This window comes from Myxocyprinus asiaticus, chromosome 29 (assembly GCF_019703515.2).
Source record: "Myxocyprinus asiaticus isolate MX2 ecotype Aquarium Trade chromosome 29, UBuf_Myxa_2, whole genome shotgun sequence".
In the NCBI taxonomy this organism is placed as follows: domain Eukaryota; kingdom Metazoa; phylum Chordata; class Actinopteri; order Cypriniformes; family Catostomidae; genus Myxocyprinus; species Myxocyprinus asiaticus.
In genome coordinates this window covers 15947652-15967747 of record NC_059372.1, presented here as the reverse complement: position 1 = coordinate 15967747, position 20096 = coordinate 15947652, and the positions used below count along the sequence as shown (strand labels likewise).

Genomic DNA, 20096 nt, shown 5'->3' with positions numbered 1-20096 from the left:
GAGGAAGTTGATGAACTGAATCATGGTACCAATTAAACCTGATTGGATTGGTCTGAATTTGTCAACTTGAAACCAATCCTGAAACCCTAAGTTCGTTCAACAGCCTTCATGGTACAGGCCTCAGGACTGATGTTGGTTAAATAAATGAACTCATTGAAAGTGGAAAGTAATATTAATATATAATATTATTATGGCAGTTTTTTGATGCAGACATTTTTGTCTTTTAAGGACCTCTGAGTAACTGACCACTGATAAAACCCAAAATGAGTTTTCTCAAACGTGTCCACACTCCAGTCCAGTAGGAGACGGAAAAGCGCCATTAAACACAAGAAGAAGAAAGAAGAATTTGTCTGTAAGTGTCTGAATGTGGTTAACTTAATTTGTGAGTTTGTATTTTTCTGTGCATGTTGTTTTTTCTGTCTTTGGCGTTTTAATGATCGTTAAGTCTTATTATCGTCATTTGTGGCGGGTTTGTGACGGACGCTTTAAAATATTCAGTTTCAAGAGAAACAAACAAAAAACTTCGGAGCCCCTTCAGGGGGTAATTTGTTTTCTGAAATAGTTTTACTTTCCCTCGCTATAAATTTACCATGGTTTTACTACAGTAACCATATTTTAACCATGATATTCGTAGTGAAACTATAGTACGACAGGAAATCTAATACTGTGGTTAAAAACAAAAAATCATTATGTTTTTACTATAATAATTATAGTTTAACTATGATTACTGTGGTAGATTAAGCATTGCATTTGTAATAAAACCATAGTAATCACAAGATTACCCATGGACATCTATATTAAAACAATGGTTTTGGTCCCCCCGACCCCCAAACTAAAACAAACATGGCCCACCTCAGTCATGTTTACTACAGTATTACTATAGTAAAACCATGTTTCAGACCAAATAACATTACACTGTCATGGTAACTGATGATTTTTCAATAGTATGTTGTTTTTTTTAATTTTTTTTTTAATGTGAAAAATCATGTTTTAATGCAAAAAAAAAAAAAACCTTTACTATATTAGTGGACCTGAGGGAAGATAAAACTATATTAAAAAAAGAGCATTTCATGAACCCTTTAGCATTATTTTAAAATTTATTTGAAAATTATGCCATTTTGAAAGAGTTCCAATATATTAAAATAGAGTTTGTCCATCCACTTTTTGTGCTGTTTTGTTATCGACAAAATGAAAATGCGTAAAAAAAAAAAAAAATGTGCGTAATTTGCAGTCTTCTGCCTGTTTCCATTCAAATGGCCTTTTATCGATTAAAAATGGTGCGTGTGATGACGTCATGCTTTAAAAAAATAAAACCACTTTTTCGCATAAGTTTTGGTCAAAATAAATCAGCCCTTAAGACGTTTCCATACAGAAATGTGTGTTTATCACTAATTGTGTACCTTTCGCCTTCCAGATGTCCCTATCCCCCCCCCCCTCCCAAAGTTTCAGTAAAATGGGGAGCGTATTGAAACAATTTGTTGAAATCAGCCAGTTTACTGTCATTTTGCCCTTGTTGCCCTTCTGATAGGACTGTAATATTGGTCCTGATGTTGCGCCTATCGCAGGTTGCCACCGGTTCCGACCTGAAAGCGAATTGTCATGTCCCTGTTCAAGCTGGAAACCTGCACCAAGTAGTGGGGGAAACTTTCGGTCTTAGTATAAGGATCATCTATCAATGTGTATATGCTGTGTGCACAGCTATTAAAGAAAAATTGATGCGGTGTAATATCAGGGTTTACATATGATGCATTCCTGATATTTAATAGGCTATTTTGAACAATCATCTAATCTAAAGCATTGCCATCTCAACTGCATTATGTCCCACATATTTGTCCAGCAACTTTTAACGACCAACTGAACTTGATTGTCATCTAAAATTAATTTTAGCATCATAATGCAATTTACATTTTCTGAAGAAGCTCAGCAAATGGGTAAAGAGGGTTAGATTTAAAATATTTAAATTTTAAATGTTCAAAAGCTAGTTTTCTGAAAGTGAACTCTGCATTGGACAAATAGTTCTGATATTTTATAATCTTGAAAAAAAAGTGTAGAACATTCTGAGAATGTCATTCAGCCGACTTTTCATCTACAGAACAGGGTAAGGCTAATTTAAGTTTATGTAAAGAAAAGGCAATTATGTAGGCCTAACAATATTATATTTTCGTTTGGTAATTTATTTAACTTAATACAGGGAATTTTGTTAAAGCTAAACAATAATTTAATAGAACTGGGCTATATGTTAGTGTTCCAAAAAAGCACACAATGCTTTTCACCTAGTATTGTTTATTATTTTGTAATTTAAAACATCTTTGTGCACAGAAATTATGTTTTTTGTATTGTGGGCTAATTCCATGACTGCCATCCATTATTTTGAATGCTGTGTAAAAGCAACTTTAATAAATGAACGGATGGCTACCGCGATTAATCACAAAGAGTGGCCTTTCATTTGTTCTCTGTGCACTTGTCAATAACAGGTGCATGATAAGATATATTTGTGTTGGCACTCCTGTAAGTGTCATTACGCAGATGTGTTTGCAACATCGGATACGTACAGGTATACCATTAAGACCAATCCATAACAGAACGAATAATGCTTCACGTACTATAAATTGGCTTTCAAGGGTGTATACCTTGTTGTCATGATTAACACAGGCTAACGATTGGGGTAAATTCTGTGATGTGACTACATATTTTTGCATTAATTCCTATTTTTACAACAAAGTGTTTCCAAACCAGTTTTTTGTGACATTTGAAGTATCGAGTTTATGCACTAGAGTTAAATGGGAAAATATTATGTAGATACTTGTGAAATTTGAATGATAATTTGCGTTTCCATCAGCTATATCAGTAAACGTTTTGATGCGCTACACTCTGTCACAAAAAAACACCCTTGGATGGAAACTTAGTTAATGCCATCAACCAAACAACCATTTTTGGTATATAATGAAAAAAGCTTATTTTGGCAATTGTTACAATGCCTTTAATAAATTCCAATATAAAATTAAACTTTTGAAACAATCTGTATTTACATTAGTGCTACACAAGAGTACTAGAAAATAGTGTAGATAAAACAGCTCCCAAAGTCACCAATTTTTTTTTTCTTCAATTAACTTTTTTTTATTGATTTGTAGACATATAACAAAGAAAAAACACAACATATATACATTTAATCAACATACCCCTCCCCAATCACCAACCCCACCCTGACCCCCAACAAACACCCGTGGTCACAAATAAGAATAAAAAAAAAAAATATATATATATATATATATATATAATTAAAACTTCTCTCTCCACAGCCCCCCAAAAACACTAAATAATTGCCCCATTTCCTATAAAACAAATACCAAAACCCTAGCCTTCTGCTTGACAACTCCTCGAAAGCTGCCACCCTCCCCATCTCCGCACACCACTCCGGAAATGAGGGTGCTCCATCTGACTTCCATCCCCTTCATAATACTGGTCAGAACCCAATTTTTTTATGTTTATTGATGACCGCCCCATCGCCCAAAATACTGAGTCTGGGGCAAAATGAAATTTGAGTGTCCAAAATGTCATATAACTCAGAACCTTCAACCAAAATTCTTGGATCTTAACACACCTCCATCTTCTGATTGGTATTGCCAGCAGGTGGGTCAAAGTCACCAAAATTTTACAATATAACCCAAAATTAGTTTTCCCATATGCATCCACACTCCAGTTCAGTAGGAGATGGAAAAGCTCCATTAAACACAAGACGACGAAAGAAGAACTAATTTCGGTATGTGTTCAATGTGTTTAACTTAATTTGTGGGATTTTTATTTCTTTTGATGTGTGTTTTTCTGTGCATGTTTATTTTTAATGATCGTAAATTAATCTTATTATCGCAGTATGTAGCAGTTTTGTGACGGACGCTTTAAAATATTCATTTTCAGGAGAAACAAGCAGACATGTGAGTATCATGTTTAATTTCTGATAAATGAGCTCGTTAAATTCATTGGCTGATTGTAAATTAGTTCAATGAAGGCGAGTATATGTTAAAGCCTGTTATAATATCTGATAATATTCCTGCTGTCAGGAAAATGAAACCAAACTCCAATCACACATTTATATTTATAGGCTACCATATCTGAAACAAAAACAGAGCTGTATATAATCCTATAATAATCTTTTCGAGTTTGAATGTCATTCCATTATAATGATGATGTTTTTGTGTTCAGATGTTCCTCATGAGAGAGCAGGTGGATGTGATCTAAAGTAAATCAGTAGGAACTGATCTGTCCATGCTGGATATTGATGATTTCATCACAAAAATCTCTCAGCTGAAGAAAGAGTTGATGTCACTGAAGACAAATCTGATGGAGAGAGATGACCGGTTACAGGTTAACATTCATTTCATTCTTAAAGTTGAGATTGTAAGCTTTCAAATGATGTGATATGATGAACGGTACAGATGTGATTGTGTTGTTTGTCAGGAGCTGGAAAAAGTTTCCTGTCAATCTTCAGTGTGTGTGACTGATGGGACCTCCACAGAATGTCGGGATTCAGTGTGGAGCGGCAGAGATCAGTCCACACCACAGCGGCTGCTGGACAAACTCTCTGAACAGAGATCCAGAGACACACAGGACTCACAGCTCACTTTACTCCATTCTACTGACAGTATTCAGGGTGATCAAACGTCTGCAGAGTCTCTGGCTTTTGTCTGTAACGTTGGAGAACAGCAGACGCTGCAGACTACCAGTGAAGATGTGTTCAGTGAAGCTGCTGGACTGCAGGAACCTGATGAAGATGAGAGGAGAAATCAAAGTAGAGGAACAACAGAGGAATGATGATGATGATGATGATCAAACCTCCACAGAGTCTCTGGCTTCTGTCAGTAATGTTGGAGAACAGCAGATGCTGCAGACAACAGTGAAGATTGAAGTGAAGCAGGAGGAGATAAAAGAAGAAAACACAGCAGAGGAACAACAGAGAGATGAATATGATTATATTTCTTCAGGTATGTTTCTTCCTTTTAATGATTTACATTTTCATGTCAGTCAACTGTCGTTTTATCACTCAAAATAGATCCCTGCTGTTTTAAAGTGCTCGGTTGTCTTTTAAAAAGGTGCATGTACTACAGTGTTTTTTGTACTGCTTTTTACCAACGGGCTGCACGCATTTGGATCTACATTGTAGCAGCTGGAAAAAACAAAAGAAAAAGTGATGTGCGCTTGCCATCCAACTTAAGTAAAAGAACGCTGCAAATAATGAATAAAGCACACTTCATTATTCCGTTGTCCTGTGTGGGATGGATTTCTAAGCCAGTGGTTCTCAACTGGTTTTGTTTCGAGACCCAGATTTTAGAATGGACATCAAGTGGCGACCCACCATAGTAAAGAACATAACTTGTATTTAAAGGGCCATGAAACACTAAACTACTGAGATGTTAACATATACGTACACTGATGAGCCAAAACATTATGACCACTCTCAGGTGACGCAAATAACATTGATAATCTCCTAACAAGGCCACATGCCAAGGTTTGGGTAGAGTAGATGGTAAGTGAACAATCAGTTCTCGTTGTCAACGTGTTAAATGCAGGAGAAATAGGCAGGAGTAAAGACCTGAGTGACTTTGACAAGGCCAAATTGTTATGGCTAGACTACTGGGTCAGAGCATCTCTGAAACAGCAAGGCTTGTGGGGTGCTCCCAGTCAGCAGTGGTGAGTACCTACTGACAATGGTCCGAGGAGGGACAAACCACAAACCGGCGACAGGGTGTTGGGCGCCCAAAGCTCATCGATGTGCGAGAGTAACGAAGGCAATCCCATCTGGTCTGAACCGACAGAAGATCTACTGTGGCAAAAGACACAGAAAATGTTAATGATGTTTACAGGAGGAATGTGTCACAACACAAAGTGCATCGCACCCTGCTGCGTATGGGGCTGCATAGCCACAGACCGGTCAGAGTGCCCATGATGACCCCTGTCCACCATCGAAAGCGCATACAATGGGCACGCAAATGTAGGATCTGGACCTTGGAGCAGTGGAAGAAGGTCGCCTGGTCTGATGAGTCCTGTTTTCTTTTACATCACGTGGACGGCCTTGTACGTTTGCCCCATTTACCTGGGGAAGTGATGGCACCAGGATGCACTGTGGGAAGAAGACAAGCTAGTGGAGGGAATGTGATGCTCTGGGCAATGTTCTGCTGGGAAACCCTGGCTCCGGTTATTCATCTGGACATCAATTTGGCACGTGCCACCTACCTTTAAAATAAACATAGATTTAATGGCACTTGATGTGACGTTTCAATTTACTATATTGCATTGTCGCATCATTGGTGTTGAGACTGTATAGCCTTGTCCTCTATATGTCTTCTCTTTCTAACACCATGGTCAGGTTTGATGACTGCAAACTGCAAAAAACTGGCACTTCAAATCCATTTTTAAAATTCTAAACATTGACAAACACTCTACTTGCTGTTACTGGCATGACAAGTCATGTTATTTATATTTTGTTCGCGAGATGGCAGCAATATGTCTCCAATTTATGTCACATTCTCCTGTTTTCTTCATGTTTTAACTTATAGAAGTGTAGGCTCTGAATAATTTTTTCCCCCAAAAATTTGCTTATTTGTATATGCAAATTAATGGTAAAATTGAGAAATTTACATAATACAAAATAGCATCAAATCCCCAAAGAAATGCATAATTTTATTGTTCTTCAAGGAATTAAAAATGGTATCATTATCATCAAAAAAAATGGGTTACACATCTAAACCTTCCAGTCAAAAATGAATGCGAATACCAAAGGAAGGTGCCATTTAATACCATAGGAGGGTTAATGTGAGTTAATGGTTTCTACGATCTACGTACTTATACTTCTAATGCTTTTGGGAAAACGCAGCCCTGAGCACTTATATTTGTGAATCAACATCTTGGAGTAAGTCTCAAGTTATCTTGACATCAGCCATCTCCTTGGCAATCATGATTTCAAGCTCGATTACACTTCCTAGCACCATCTAGCATTCTACGCATGTGTCAAGCACTAGCAAGTAGTAGATGTGCTCTGAGTTTTGTTCTGTTTGCAAACGTGCAGTGAGCACATTATATTTAACTACATAACGTGGGATTAACTTTGATTTCACTTTTGTGTAAGGCCGCTACAAGTTAACATCTTAAGTAACCCCATGGCACCATGTATTTGTGTACAGAGGAGGCAAAGATGTTAAAACAAGGAACGCATTTACTGTTAAACTTTGAAAGTCTTCATGCAGTTTTCCTTTTGAATAAAAGTTTGGCGGTTGCAAATTTTTAACTATCTTTAGTGAAGCATTGTACAGTGGTTGGGGCAGTGGAGGGAGTGCATGCAAATTACGTGTTCATTGTGGATCAAACTTTTAAAGTACGTCATTGAACATGGAATAGTTAAAAAAAAACAACAACAAAAAAACTACAAAATCTTTTTTTTTTTTTTGTGCCCAACCAGAAATAATGAGTTTGAGACTCCACTGATAACAAGGCCATATCCACAGGTGAGACCATGGTTTGCGCCTTATTTCTGGGGTTAGATTGCTATAGATAGTCTTTTAAAAAAAGAAAATAAATCAACTTTAGTTTTTTTTATAAGAAATGCTAAACTAAAAGCCTAAGCACTTTTAAAAACATTTAAATACAACTTTTAAAATTGCTATAAAAATTGTCTTAAACAATATATTCACTCTGATAGATTTCATATTAATCAGTTCTAGTTACCAGTTAGTGTTCTTGCAGTTTAGTAAGAATGATTGTCTAGGGGCAGCTGTGGCTCAGGTGGTAGAGCAAGTTGGCCACTAATCGCAGGGTTGGCAGTTCAATTCCCAGCCCACATGACTCCACATGCCAGAGTGTCTTTGGGCAAGACACTGAACCCCAAGTTGCTCCCAATGGCCAGCTAGCACCTTGCATGGCAACTCTGCCATCATTGGTGTGTGTGTGAATGAGTCACAGTGTAAAGCACTTTGAAAACCGCTAAGGTTAAAAAAAGCACTATATAAGTGCAGACCATTTACAATTGTGTACTTTAAAAAAACTTTGTAATTGATGTTTGTCTCCTCATTACCTCATCAGTGCTGTTTAAAGTGTCAGGGCTGTCTAGCCCCAGGGGTGTATTTTTAAGTTGATTTGTTTATTGTATTTAAAGCTTTTTTTTTTTTTTAATTGTTTAAAAGTACCCATTTTAGGGGGCCTGGTAAGTAAAGTAAAGATGCTGACTACCACCCCTGGAGTCGCAAGTTCGAATCCAGGGCGTGCTGAGTGACTCCAGTCAGGCTTCCTAAGCAACCAGTTGGCCCAGTTGCTAGGGTGGGTAAGGTCACATTGGGTTAACCTCCTCGTGGTCTCTATAATGTGGTTCTCGCTCTCGGAGGGGCACGTGATGAGTTGTGCGTGGATGCTGCGGAGAATAGCGTGAAGCCTCCACACGTGCTAGGTCTCCGTGGTTATTCGCTCAACAAGCCACATGATAAGATGCGCTGATTGAGGGTTTCAGATGCAGAGGCAACTGAATTTCATCCTCTGCCACCCAGATTGAGGCGAGTCACTACGCCACGACGAGGACCTAGAGCGCATTGGGAATTGGGCATGCCAAATTAGGGAAAGAGTGAAAGAAATACCCGCTACTGCTGATTTCTAGGGTGGGCGCATGTTAATTTCAAACCCTGATGATTATAGTCATTAAATGCAGTTATCAGGCAGAATAAACGGTATAAATTAATACCGCTTGCACAGCAAACATCACAAATTAATACTGGATGGGTTTTTTTTTGTGTTCCGACATTGAATTAAGGTTCAGTTTGATTTCTTTTTACGTTTCTCGCACTTGAATTTGATTTTTGTCCATTTATTGTGTTTATTGTAGAGCTGATGGAAGTGAAAGAGAAATGTCAAGAACTGAATGAAGTGGAGGACAAACTTCAGTGTCAAAAACATCATGATTTCACAACTGGAGAAAAATCTTTGATTTGCTCGAAGACTAAGAAGAATTTATCACCAGAAAAGTATAAAAGAAGAGCAGCCAAATATACTTTCACTTGCTCACAGTGTGGAAAGATTTTCACAAATAAAAGCCGGCTTAATAAACACATGAAAGTTCATATTGGAGAGAAACCTTACACGTGCCATCAGTGTGGGAAAAGTTTCGCATATACAGTTTGTCTCAAAGGTCATCTCCGCTGTCACTCTGGAGAGAGACCATTTGAATGTGATAAGTGTGGTAAAACATTTGTTTTGAATTCAAGCCTAAGAAAACATATGAAAACTCACACAGATGAGAAGCCTTACAAGTGTTCTTTTTGTGGAAACTGTTTTGCACACCTGTCCTATTTGAAAAAGCACCAGAAAATACATACCGGTGTGGGGGTTCATATGTGCTTTGAATGTGGTAAGACCTTTATTACAGCTGGCAGTGTGAAACAGCACCAAAGAATTCATGCTGGACAAAAACCTTACAAGTGCTCACACTGTGGCAAGAGTTTCACTCACTTACAACACCTGGAAACACACGAGAGAATTCATACTGGAGAAAAACCTTACAAGTGCTCACACTGTGAAAAGAGTTTCACTCAGTCACATCACCTGAAAACACATGAGAGAATCCATACTGGAGAAAAACCTTACAGGTGCTCACACTGTGAAAAGAGTTTCACTCACTCGCATAACCTGGAAACACATGAGAGAATCCATACTGGAGAAAAACCTTACAAGTGCTCACACTGTGAAAAGAGTTTCACTCACTCACATAACCTGAAAACACACAAGAGAATTCATACTGGAGAAAAACCTTACAAGTGCTCACACTGTGAAAAGCGTTTCACTCAGTCACATCACCTGAAAATACATGAGAGAATCCATACTGGAGAAAAACCTTACAAGTGCTCACACTGTAAAAAGAGTTTCACTCATTCACAAAACCTGAAAAAACATGAGAGAATTCACGCTGGAGAAAAACCTTACAAGTGCTCACACTGTGAAAAGAGTTTCACTCAGTCACATCACCTGAAAACACATGAGAGAATCCATACTGGAGAAAAACCTTACAGGTGCTCACACTGTGAAAAGAGTTTCACTCAGTCACAAGACCTGGAAACACACGAGAGAATTCATACTGGAGAAAAACCTTACAAGTGCTCACACTGTGAAAAGAGTTTCACTCAGTCACATCACCTGAAAACGCACAAGAGAATCCATACTGAAGAAAAACCTTACAAGTGCTCACACTGTGAAAAGAGTTTCACTCATTCCTAAGACCTGGAAATACACTGGAGAAAAACCTTACAAGTGCTCAAACTGTGAAAAGAGTTTCACTCAGTCACAAGACCTGAAAAACACAAGAGAATTCATACTGGAGGAAACCTTACAAGTGCTCACACTGTGAAAAGTGTTTCACTCAGTCACAAGACCTGGAAATACACTGGAGAAAAGCCTTACAAGTGCTCAAACAGTGAATAGAGTTTCACTTAGTCACAAGACCTGAAAAACACAAGAGAATTCATACTGGAGGAAACCTTACAAGTGCTCACACTGTGAAAAGAGTTTCACTTGGTTACATTGCCTGAAAAAACAAGAGAATCCATACTGGAGAGAAGTCATATCACTGCTCTTCATGTGGGAAAAGTTTCAGAGCAGTACATAATCTACATAGACATGTAAAAAAGAATTGCCCAAGTAGACACGCTGAGCAAAAATCATCTTCAGGTCCAACAAGATTAAGTAAATAGTTGGAAAGATGAACCCAAAGATGGAATTTTTCCGAACTGGGTAGCATCCTCTAAGAAATTTAGTGATGTTTCGTTTGTGAACGAATCAATCTTTTTAAACCTATCTTTTAAGTGAACAAATCATTGTCGTTTACCTCCATACACTGACTTGGACTTCATGTTCATTAACTTTTAACATGTTCTCCCTTTCGAAGCCAGTGAGCTCTAGTTTGATGCACGAGAATAGTGATTTTTCATGCCTGTAAAGACTGACTATAGTGCAAGCAAATAGGTTTCGAGTGTGGGAGCAATTATTGGTTTCACCGGCTGAAGGAATACACCACTGGATCAGTTGTGTCGGTTGTTTGAGTCTGATTGAAATACAGTAATACAGTTCTTTGTATTGAACCAAGAAGTCAGTGTGTGACATTTTGATCTTCTATTGGTCACACATCCTCTCGTCATGCTGATTCTCAGTTCAGAGTTCACCAAACTTAAACTTTCGATATGTAGCATAGTATGAAATTTCTTCGATGAGGTTGCCATTATTGATTGAGTACATATAAAATCAGTGTTCAAAACGATATATTTGCCTTACCCAGATTCACTATGGTAAGCCTACAAAAAGAATAGGTATTTTTAGCTGTCGGGTCGGATTTGGTGCGAAATCGCTGGCATACAGGTGCATCTCAATAAATTAGAATGTCGTGGAAAAGTTCATTTATTTCAGTAATTCAACTCAAATTGTGAAACTCATGTATTAAATAAATTCAATGCACACAGACTGAAGTCGTTTAAGTCTTTGGTTCTTTTAATTGTGATGATTTTGGCTCACATTTAACAAAAACCCACCAATTCACTATCTCAACAAATTAGAATATGGTGACATGCCAATCAGCTAATCAACTCAAAACACCTGCAAAGGTTTCCTGAGCCTTCAAAATGGTCTCTCAGTTTGGTTCACTAGGCTACACAATCATGGGGAAGACTGCTGATCTGACAGTTGTCCAGAAGACAATCATTGACACCCTTCACAAGGAGGGTAAGCCACAAACATTCATTGCCAAAGAAGCTGGCTGTTCACAGAGTGCTGTATCCAAGCATGTTAACAGAAAGTTGAGTGGAAGGAAAAAGTGTGGAAGAAAAAGATGCACAACCAACCGAGAGAACCGCAGCCTTATGAGGATTGTCAAGCAAAATCGATTCAAGAATTTGGGTGAACTTCACAAGGAATGGACTGAGGCTGGGGTCAAGGCATCAAGAGCCACCACACACAGATATATCAAGGAATTTGGCTACAGTTGTCGTATTCCTCTTGTTAAGCCACTCCTGAACCACAGACAACGTCAGAGGCGTCTTACCTGGGCTAAGGAGAAGAAGAACTGGACTGTTGCCCAGTGGTCCAAAGTCCTCTTTTCAGATGAGAGCAGGTTTTGTTTTCATTTGGAAACCAAGGTCCTAGAGTCTGGAGGAAGGGTGGAGAAGCTCATAGCCCAAGTTGCTTGAAGTCCAGTGTTAAGTTTCCACAGTCTGTGATGATTTGGGGTGCAATGTCATCTGCTGGTGTTGGTCCATTGTGTTTTTTGAAAACCAAAGTCACTCCACCCGTTTACCAAGAAATTTTGGAGCACTTCATGCTTCCTTCTGCTGACCAGCTTTTTAAAGATGCTGATTTCATTTTCCAGCAGGATTTGGCGCCTGCCCACACTGCCAAAAGCACCAAAAGTTGGTTAAATGACCATGGTGTTGGTGTGCTTGACTGGCCAGCAAACTCACCAGACCTGAACCCCATAGAGAATCTATGGGGTATTGTCAAGAGGAAAATGAGAAACAAGAGACCAAAAAATGCAGATGAGCTGAAGGCCACTGTCAAAGAAACCTGGGCTTCCATACCACCTCAGCAGTGCCACAAACTGATCACCTCCATGCCACGCCGAATTGAGGCAGTAATTAAAGCAAAAGGAGCCCCTACCAAGTATTGAGTGCATATACAGTAAATGAACATACTTTCCAGAAGGCCAACAATTCACTAAAAATGTTTTTTTTTATTGGTCTTATGATGTATTCTAATTTTTTGAGATAGTGAATTGGTGGGTTTTTGTTAAATGTGAGCCAAAATCATCACAATTAAAAGAACCAAAGACTTAAACGACTTCAGTCTGTGTGCATTGAATTTATTTAATACACGAGTTTCACAATTTGAGTTGAATTACTGAAATAAATGAACTTTTCCACAACATTCTAATTTATTGAGATGCACCTGTATGTCAGTCATCCTTGCGTCTTTATGTCATATCCGTAAACCCAGAAAGGAAGTACAGGTTGTCACGTGTTCTGGCAGGGAAAGTGATGCTGTTCAGTCACAGTTTAGGACAGCATCGCAGCAGTCAGTTTGGACGTTTATCTGTTAACTGTTTGGCAAAGTTTTTTTACTTGCTAAAATGCTTGGATATATTTTCTGGTAGGGTTTTTGAAGTTTATATTGCTTTTCATGCTTTTATGAATTGAACATTACTCATGTATTTACTGCTTCCAATGTATCTACATTTTCCAGGGAAAAGTCCTGTAACATGTTTACTGACATTCATGGCTTCTGATAATTTTAAAATATTGTTGTTGTTTTGAGGTTACTTAAGTGTGTGTGTGTGTGTGTGTGTGTGTGTGTGTGTGTGCGCGCGCACCACCGTTTTCTCATTTCTTTTACCCCAGTCACATAAATGCTCAATTTATCACTTTCCTTTGTCCTTTTAGCAGATAGTCTGTTAAAAAGCCACTAAAAGTTAAGTTTCTACATGGTAGTTCCCCGTGAAATGTATAAACATCTCAAGTTGTTTATAATGTACCAATTTTATAGCACAGCAATGTACATATTAATTTGTTTAGTGTTACCATGAAACTATTATATTGCACATTTCTACATATTATTTTAATGTTTAATTAAGTATATTTCGTCCCCATCATAATTGAATCCTCATTTTATGTTAGTTTTCAGTTTTATTGTGTGCAGTGCATAGATGTACTATTGTAGTGTTACGGTTCACTTGCATTATCGTCTGATGCTGTACAATAGTATATAAAAATAATAAACTTTTCAACTAGAGTTGATGTCCAGGTAGTCTCAAATCATGAGATTCATCCGTGCAGGAAAACATGTAATGTGTAACACAGCCCGAAACACAACACATGTAAAGTGTTCAGCCACAAGTTGCTTGCAATTTTAGGTTTCAACAACAGATGTCACTAGAGAGCACAGTTATGTAGTGCAGCTTTAAAAATAGGCTAAAATATTTTTTGAGTGTATATACACTCATCGAGCACTGTACACCTAATTATTCATGCGATTATCTAATCAGCCTATGGTGTTGCAGCAGTGCAACGCATAAAATTATGCAAATACTGGTCTGGAGCTCCATTTAATGTTCAAATCAAACATGAGAATGTGAAAAAAATGTGATCTTAGTGACCGTGGCCTGATTGTTTGTGCCAGACGGGCTGGTTTCAGTGTTTCGGTAACTGCTGATCTCTTGGAATTTTCACACAAAACAGTCTCTAGAGTTTACTCGGAATGGTGCCAAAAACAAAAAACATCCAGTGAGCAGCAGTTCTGTGGACAGAAATGCCTTGTTGATGAGAGAGATCAACAGAGAATGGTCAGACTGGTTCGAGCTGACAGAAAGGCTACGTTAACTCAGATAACCACTCTGTACAATTGTAGTGAGCAGAATAGCATCTCAGAAACCACAACACGTCGAACGTTGAGGCAGATAGGCTACAACAGCAGAAGACCACATCGGCACTTTATTAGAACCATAGTATTCCTGATAAAGTGCTCAGTGCATGTATATACACTTTGATCATTTTCGCCTGAGCCTCCCCCTGACCTATGGTGCTGCCCTATAGGCGACTCTCTAGTTCGCCATGCCTAGAAACTGCCCTGCATGAAATCTTCGAAAGGTTCAGTGGCAATCATGGTTTTGCACTTTTATTATAAACAGTTCACATATTGCTAGCAGATATTTTAGATGATTAAAGCTACCAAATAACCACAGATGCATACATTTTTGCTGAACTACTTCAACTAAAAGGTAAGTACTGTTACTCAACCAATCTGTTTTGATTGTTTTTGTGGCATAACTGACCAGAGACAGATGTCAGTTGCTGTCCTCTCCAGTTTGGGTTAGGTCCCATTAATTGCCTTGGCAAGGAAAGGTTATTAGCACATTTCATACACAATGGTAATTAAAAGTGCTTTACATAAAGAAAATATAAGATACATAAAAATATATTTTAAAACCAATTAAGAACAAGAAATTAGAATAAAAATATTAAAATAGATTTAAATTTTTTTTTTGAAAATTATTAAAATAAAAAAATGAAAATAATACAGAAATAAAATGATGCAGTGCAATCAGTAAATGCAGTACTGTTCTCAGTCAGTAAATTCACAGCTAAACAGATGTTAGCTTTAGATGTTTTCAGTCTGGATTTGTATGGGATCAAAATCCCGTCAAAATTATTGCGGTCACTGATCCAAAAATAAGCATGAATCAAAAAGTAATAAGCGCATAAATAAATAAAAAGCGCAGATCATATATAATTAGTGCAGATCAAAAATATATAAACATTTAAAATATGCTGCAAAAAAAAAAAAAAATTAAAATATTAAGCAAAGTCATCAGAATTGCAAATAAAATCATGTTTTCCTTGGTTATATTACTGTTTTTTGTTCTCTCTGACAATTTTGCTCATATTTTCATTTATTTCTTTTTTTTTTTGTAAGCTTACGCTGTATCTTTCTTTGCTTTTGTTTCCAAGTTCTGCGCTTGGCTTTCCAAAACTTGCGAAAAGAGTTTCATGTAAATCAGGGGGCGTTTTGCATCCCTATTGGTCCACTAGGATCGACAGCTCCTCCTCTAGCCAATCATTCGAAGAGGGGTGGTGACCTCACTCCAGTGCAACTCGACGGCTGTTGCTCAATATTATATTATTTGTGGTTGATAGGTATGCTGCTTGTGTCTGTTTTGAGTATTTTCTTCCAGCTCTAGGAAACAATGTGTTGTCAGAGTAGGCCAATATCATAGTCCGTTATCACATGTTTCGAGTCAGCTGAATTTAGTTAACAGTGTCTTTAGTTTAGGCATTATTTAAGACTTCCTTGTTTGTAGGTTATTGGCTGAATATCTAAAAAAAAAACAAGGCTGGGTTGGTGTGGATGTTTAATGCATGTTTTTACTAGCTGTACCAATGTAGTCATGAGTTAAGAAACCAACTTGTTCCGCTTTTACATGAAATAAAATCCAGATCCTGACACCAAGGCCTATTACAATACTGATGAATATAGAAATGCTTACATATAATTGAATATTTGTTTTTATTCTATAAAACAATCTAAAAATGTGCATTATTGCTGACACCTACGTGCACACTTTGGATTGTGTTTTATGCCTGTAAGTCATTTGCTTCAAATGTTACTGAAGTTGTATACTCTGTTATGGAAATGTTTGTAAATGTTTTGGATTTGTATGCTTCAATGTTGCTGTATCTTTAGAGACGGTCACTAAATTTGCGACTATTTGTGAATAAAGAACGTCCAACTTCAAGCCAACTTTATTGCATTATTTATTGACGTGGAGATGCTTGGTCACTTGTTTCTGATTTCGCTGCAGTATCATGGAAAAAGAAACTACATGTAGCCATGCCAACGATGCCAACGTAAGATCAGTACATAACGGCACATTCAGCAACATGGAAAAGCGGATCAAGTTGGGTTCTGAACTCGCGACTACATTGGTACAGCTAGTAAAGACATGCATCAAACATCCACACCAACCTAGCCTTGCATTTTTTTACCCAGCCTTGACACGATACATGTGTTAACGGACTATAATAATGGCCTACTCGGACAACACATTGTTTCCTAGAGCTGGCAGAAAATACTCAAAACAGACACAAGCAGCGTATCTATCAACCACAAATAATACAATATTGAGCAGCAGCCATCGGAGTTGCATTGGAGTGAGGTCACCTCCCCTCTTCGAATGATTGGCTAGAGGAGGAGCTGTCGATCAAGAACTAGTGGACCAATAGGGACGCAAAACGCCCCCTGATTTACATGAAACTCTTTTCGCAAGTTGTGGAAAGCCAAGCGCAGAACTTGGAAACAAAAAAATGACAGCGTACGCGAATACAAAAATGAAAATATGAGCAAAATTGTCAGAGAGCACAAAAAACATTTTGGTTTGCAATTCTGATGACTTTGCTTTAATTTTTCTGTTGTTGTTTTTTTAAATGTGTTTATATATTTTTGATTCATGCTTGTTATTTTTTGATCTGTGCTAATTATTTTGATCTGCACTTATTATTTTGATCTGTGCTTTTTATTTATTTTTGTGCTTATTTTTTTATCTGCACTTATTTTTTGATTCACACTTATTATTTTGATTCACGCTTGTTATTTTTGGATCTGTGACCGCAATACTTTTGACGGGATTTTGATCCCATAGATTTGAATATGGCTAATGTTGGAGCACATCTGACCTCTTCTGGAAGCTGATTCCATCTGCGGGTGGCATAATAGCTAAACGCTGTCTCACCATGCTAATCCTGACTTGATCCTAATGATCTGAGAGGTCTGTTAGGTTTATATTCCACATGCATTTCTGCAATGTATTTAGGTCCTAGGCCATTGAGTGATTTATTCACTAGTAATAGTACCTTAAAATCCATCCTTAATATAACTGGAAGCCAGTGTAAAGACCTGAGGACTGGCGTAATAAACAGATTTTTTGGTCCGGGTCAGAATCCTGGCAGCAGCATTCTGAATGAGCTGCAACTGTCTAATGGTATTTTGGGGAAGGCCAGTGGGAAGTCCGTTGCAGTAGTCGAACCTGCTGGTGATAAATGCATGAACAAGTTTCTCTAAGTCTTGACTGGATACAAGACATCTAATTCTCATTATATATTTTAAGATGACAGTAGGCTGATTTAGTTATTACTTTGATTTGATGGGTAAAACTAAGGTTTAAACTGAATTACCCACCGGCAATAAACATCACCAGAAGAAGAAAACATAAGGATCACTAAAAAAACATTTAACAAAATAGTACATACTGTAAATAAACGGCAAAGTTGTAGTTGTGTTCAGTCGACAGCTGTTGTATTGCATTGTAAGTGGTCTTGTTCAATACACATCCATAATTAACCAGATAGCTAGCTGTTAGCTGGCGACTACCGAGCCTGATTAGTTTCCATGACAGCGGGGCTGCCAGCTAATAATTCCTAAAATGCTGATTTAATTTCTGTGATTCAGTTAGATAGTTGTGTGTATTACTTTGCCGAACTGCTTGCATTTTTAGTGACACATACCTGATCTGATTTTCTAGATGTAGAACATAGGCTAAATATTGAAAGTTACTCAAAAGTTTATCATCGATATCAAAAATTATTATTTTTCGATATATATGGATATAGTTTTATCACCCAGCCCTAATGGTACGTCATGGATATCCACTCAGATTCATATTGCTTATGTTCACTTAGTAACCCCTCCCTTCTAGATATGACCTGAACCAGCTTAGGACCGTCCCAGAGATCCCTACCCAGTTTTCCAGTCTGTCTAGGAGAATGTTGTGGTTGATAATGTCAAAGGCAGCACTGAGATCCATTAATACCAGCACTGATATTTTGCCTGAATAAGTATTTAAGTGAATATCATTAAGTATCTTTAAGTGTGCCGTCTCTGTGCTGTGGTCGGAAACCAGACTGGAAATTGTCAAAGTAGCCATTCCAGTTTAAGAATTTGTTCAGCTGATTTAAAACAACATTTCTAATGATTCTGCCTATGACAGGAAGGTTTGAGATTGGTCTGTTGATTAATATGGAGTTATCCAGATTGCTCTTTTTTTAGGAGTGGCTTAACAACTGCAGTTTTCAGGGACTTCTGGTAAGTGCCTAAAAGAAGTGATGCATTTACTATTTCTAAGAGATCATTTTCTAGACTGTTAAACGCATTTTTGAAAAATTAGGTCAGGAGTGTGTCAAGGCAGCAAGAACACATTTTAAGATGCTGCATAGTTTCTTCCAGGGGTTTGCCATCAGTTGCCTCAAAATCCAACATAGTGTGGGTTGCACCAATCCACAATCCACAACAGCACTAATCCAGGGTTTGTTGATCTATGTTTTATTTTAATATGAATTGTGTTGCACCACGTAATTGTATATACGGTTTAACAAATCAGAGATTAACCAGAGATCAGAGATGGTACCAGGTACTTTTTTTAGTACCACCTCGGTCGAGGTTCCAAGTGAGCCGAGCCGAGCCGATACTAAATGTGACGTCAAAACCCTGCAGATCACTGATTGGTCAGAGAGATTCATCACTACCAGCGTGACTGGATTTGCGACACGGGACATCAACTCGCTATTTTTTAAAGTTAGCAATATCATTTGTTCATGTGACTTTTGAATTGTAAAAAGAAATGGCTGTGCGCAAAACCACACCATGGTCAATAAACGAAGTGCAGACGTTCCTCTCATTAGCGACAAACGACGCAAAACGAAAAAGTCTTTCAGGAAGTGTCTCAGCTGTTGGCCGCACACGGCTACCACCAGACCTACCAACAGTGTAGGGAAAAGTTAAAAAAAACTTAAAAGTGACTACAGAACCATCAAGGACAGCCAGAGTGGTTCAAACAGAAGAAAGTGGAAGTGGTTCGATCAAATGGATGCTGTCTATGGCAATAGACCGGCGAGCAATGGGAGGGAGAGTGCCCTGTTGATGGTACGTTAACTCTATATTCTGCTTGAAATCTTCACTTTATTTAGCTGACCAGCTACTGGAAAGCTTGCTTCTAAAACAACCAGGCCAATTTAACCGTTACACTTGTGTAAAATCACCATGCAACAACTGTTTTATGCAGCACAATGAGCTAATAGCTAACAGCTAGCGGTCGTGTTATTGTTTATGGTCAGTAATGTTTGTGTCGTGTTTAGGATGATGTCACGGCAGTAGAGGCGGCGCAACTATGATGATCAGCCTATAATCCCACCCATGTTGAGGCCGCACTAAACTGCAGTGGAAAAGCAAGCTCAGAAAAGTAAAGCGAGCAGAGTTGAGTCGAACCGTAACGTGCAGTGGAAAAGTGCCATATTGACCGCCTCCTCTCGTCAGCCCCACATATTAACAGCTCAGACTGCCGACTGAAACAAGTATAAGAGATTAGCAGAGCAATAGCAATTTGTCGCTTGTAACTGCTCTCATTAAAGGCCGAAATTACACTCTCGCTTTTCCATGAGAGACCCGTCTCTGTCCCGTGTCCCCGCAAGTATAGGATGGGGAAGTGGGTAAGCGCGCCGTACTCGCACACCGGATTTGAAAGTATGCAACGGGCCAACATTTTG

General features: G+C 38.2%; 1 protein-coding gene across 3 annotated transcripts; it reads left to right on the top strand.

Annotated features, from left to right (window-relative positions):
- Window positions 1-324: 324 nt before the first annotated feature.
- LOC127420265 (zinc finger protein 883-like) lies at window positions 325-10288 on the top strand. Of its 3 annotated transcripts, XM_051662354.1 has the most exons (5): window positions 342-352; window positions 3871-3932; window positions 4201-4362; window positions 4456-4979; window positions 8861-10288. In XM_051662354.1, the coding sequence occupies exons 4-5, from the start codon at window positions 4499-4501 to the stop codon at window positions 10243-10245; spliced, it is 1866 nt and encodes a 621-aa protein (XP_051518314.1). In that variant the 5' UTR covers window positions 342-352; window positions 3871-3932; window positions 4201-4362; window positions 4456-4498; the 3' UTR covers window positions 10246-10288. The 3 variants fall into 3 exon arrangements, with proteins under 3 accessions (XP_051518313.1, XP_051518314.1, XP_051518315.1); XM_051662353.1 differs by lacking the exon at window positions 3871-3932 and having other exon boundaries at window positions 325-352; XM_051662355.1 differs by lacking the exons at window positions 342-352; window positions 3871-3932 and having other exon boundaries at window positions 3964-4362; window positions 8861-9536; window positions 9621-10288.
- The last annotated feature ends 9808 nt before the right edge of the window (window positions 10289-20096 follow it).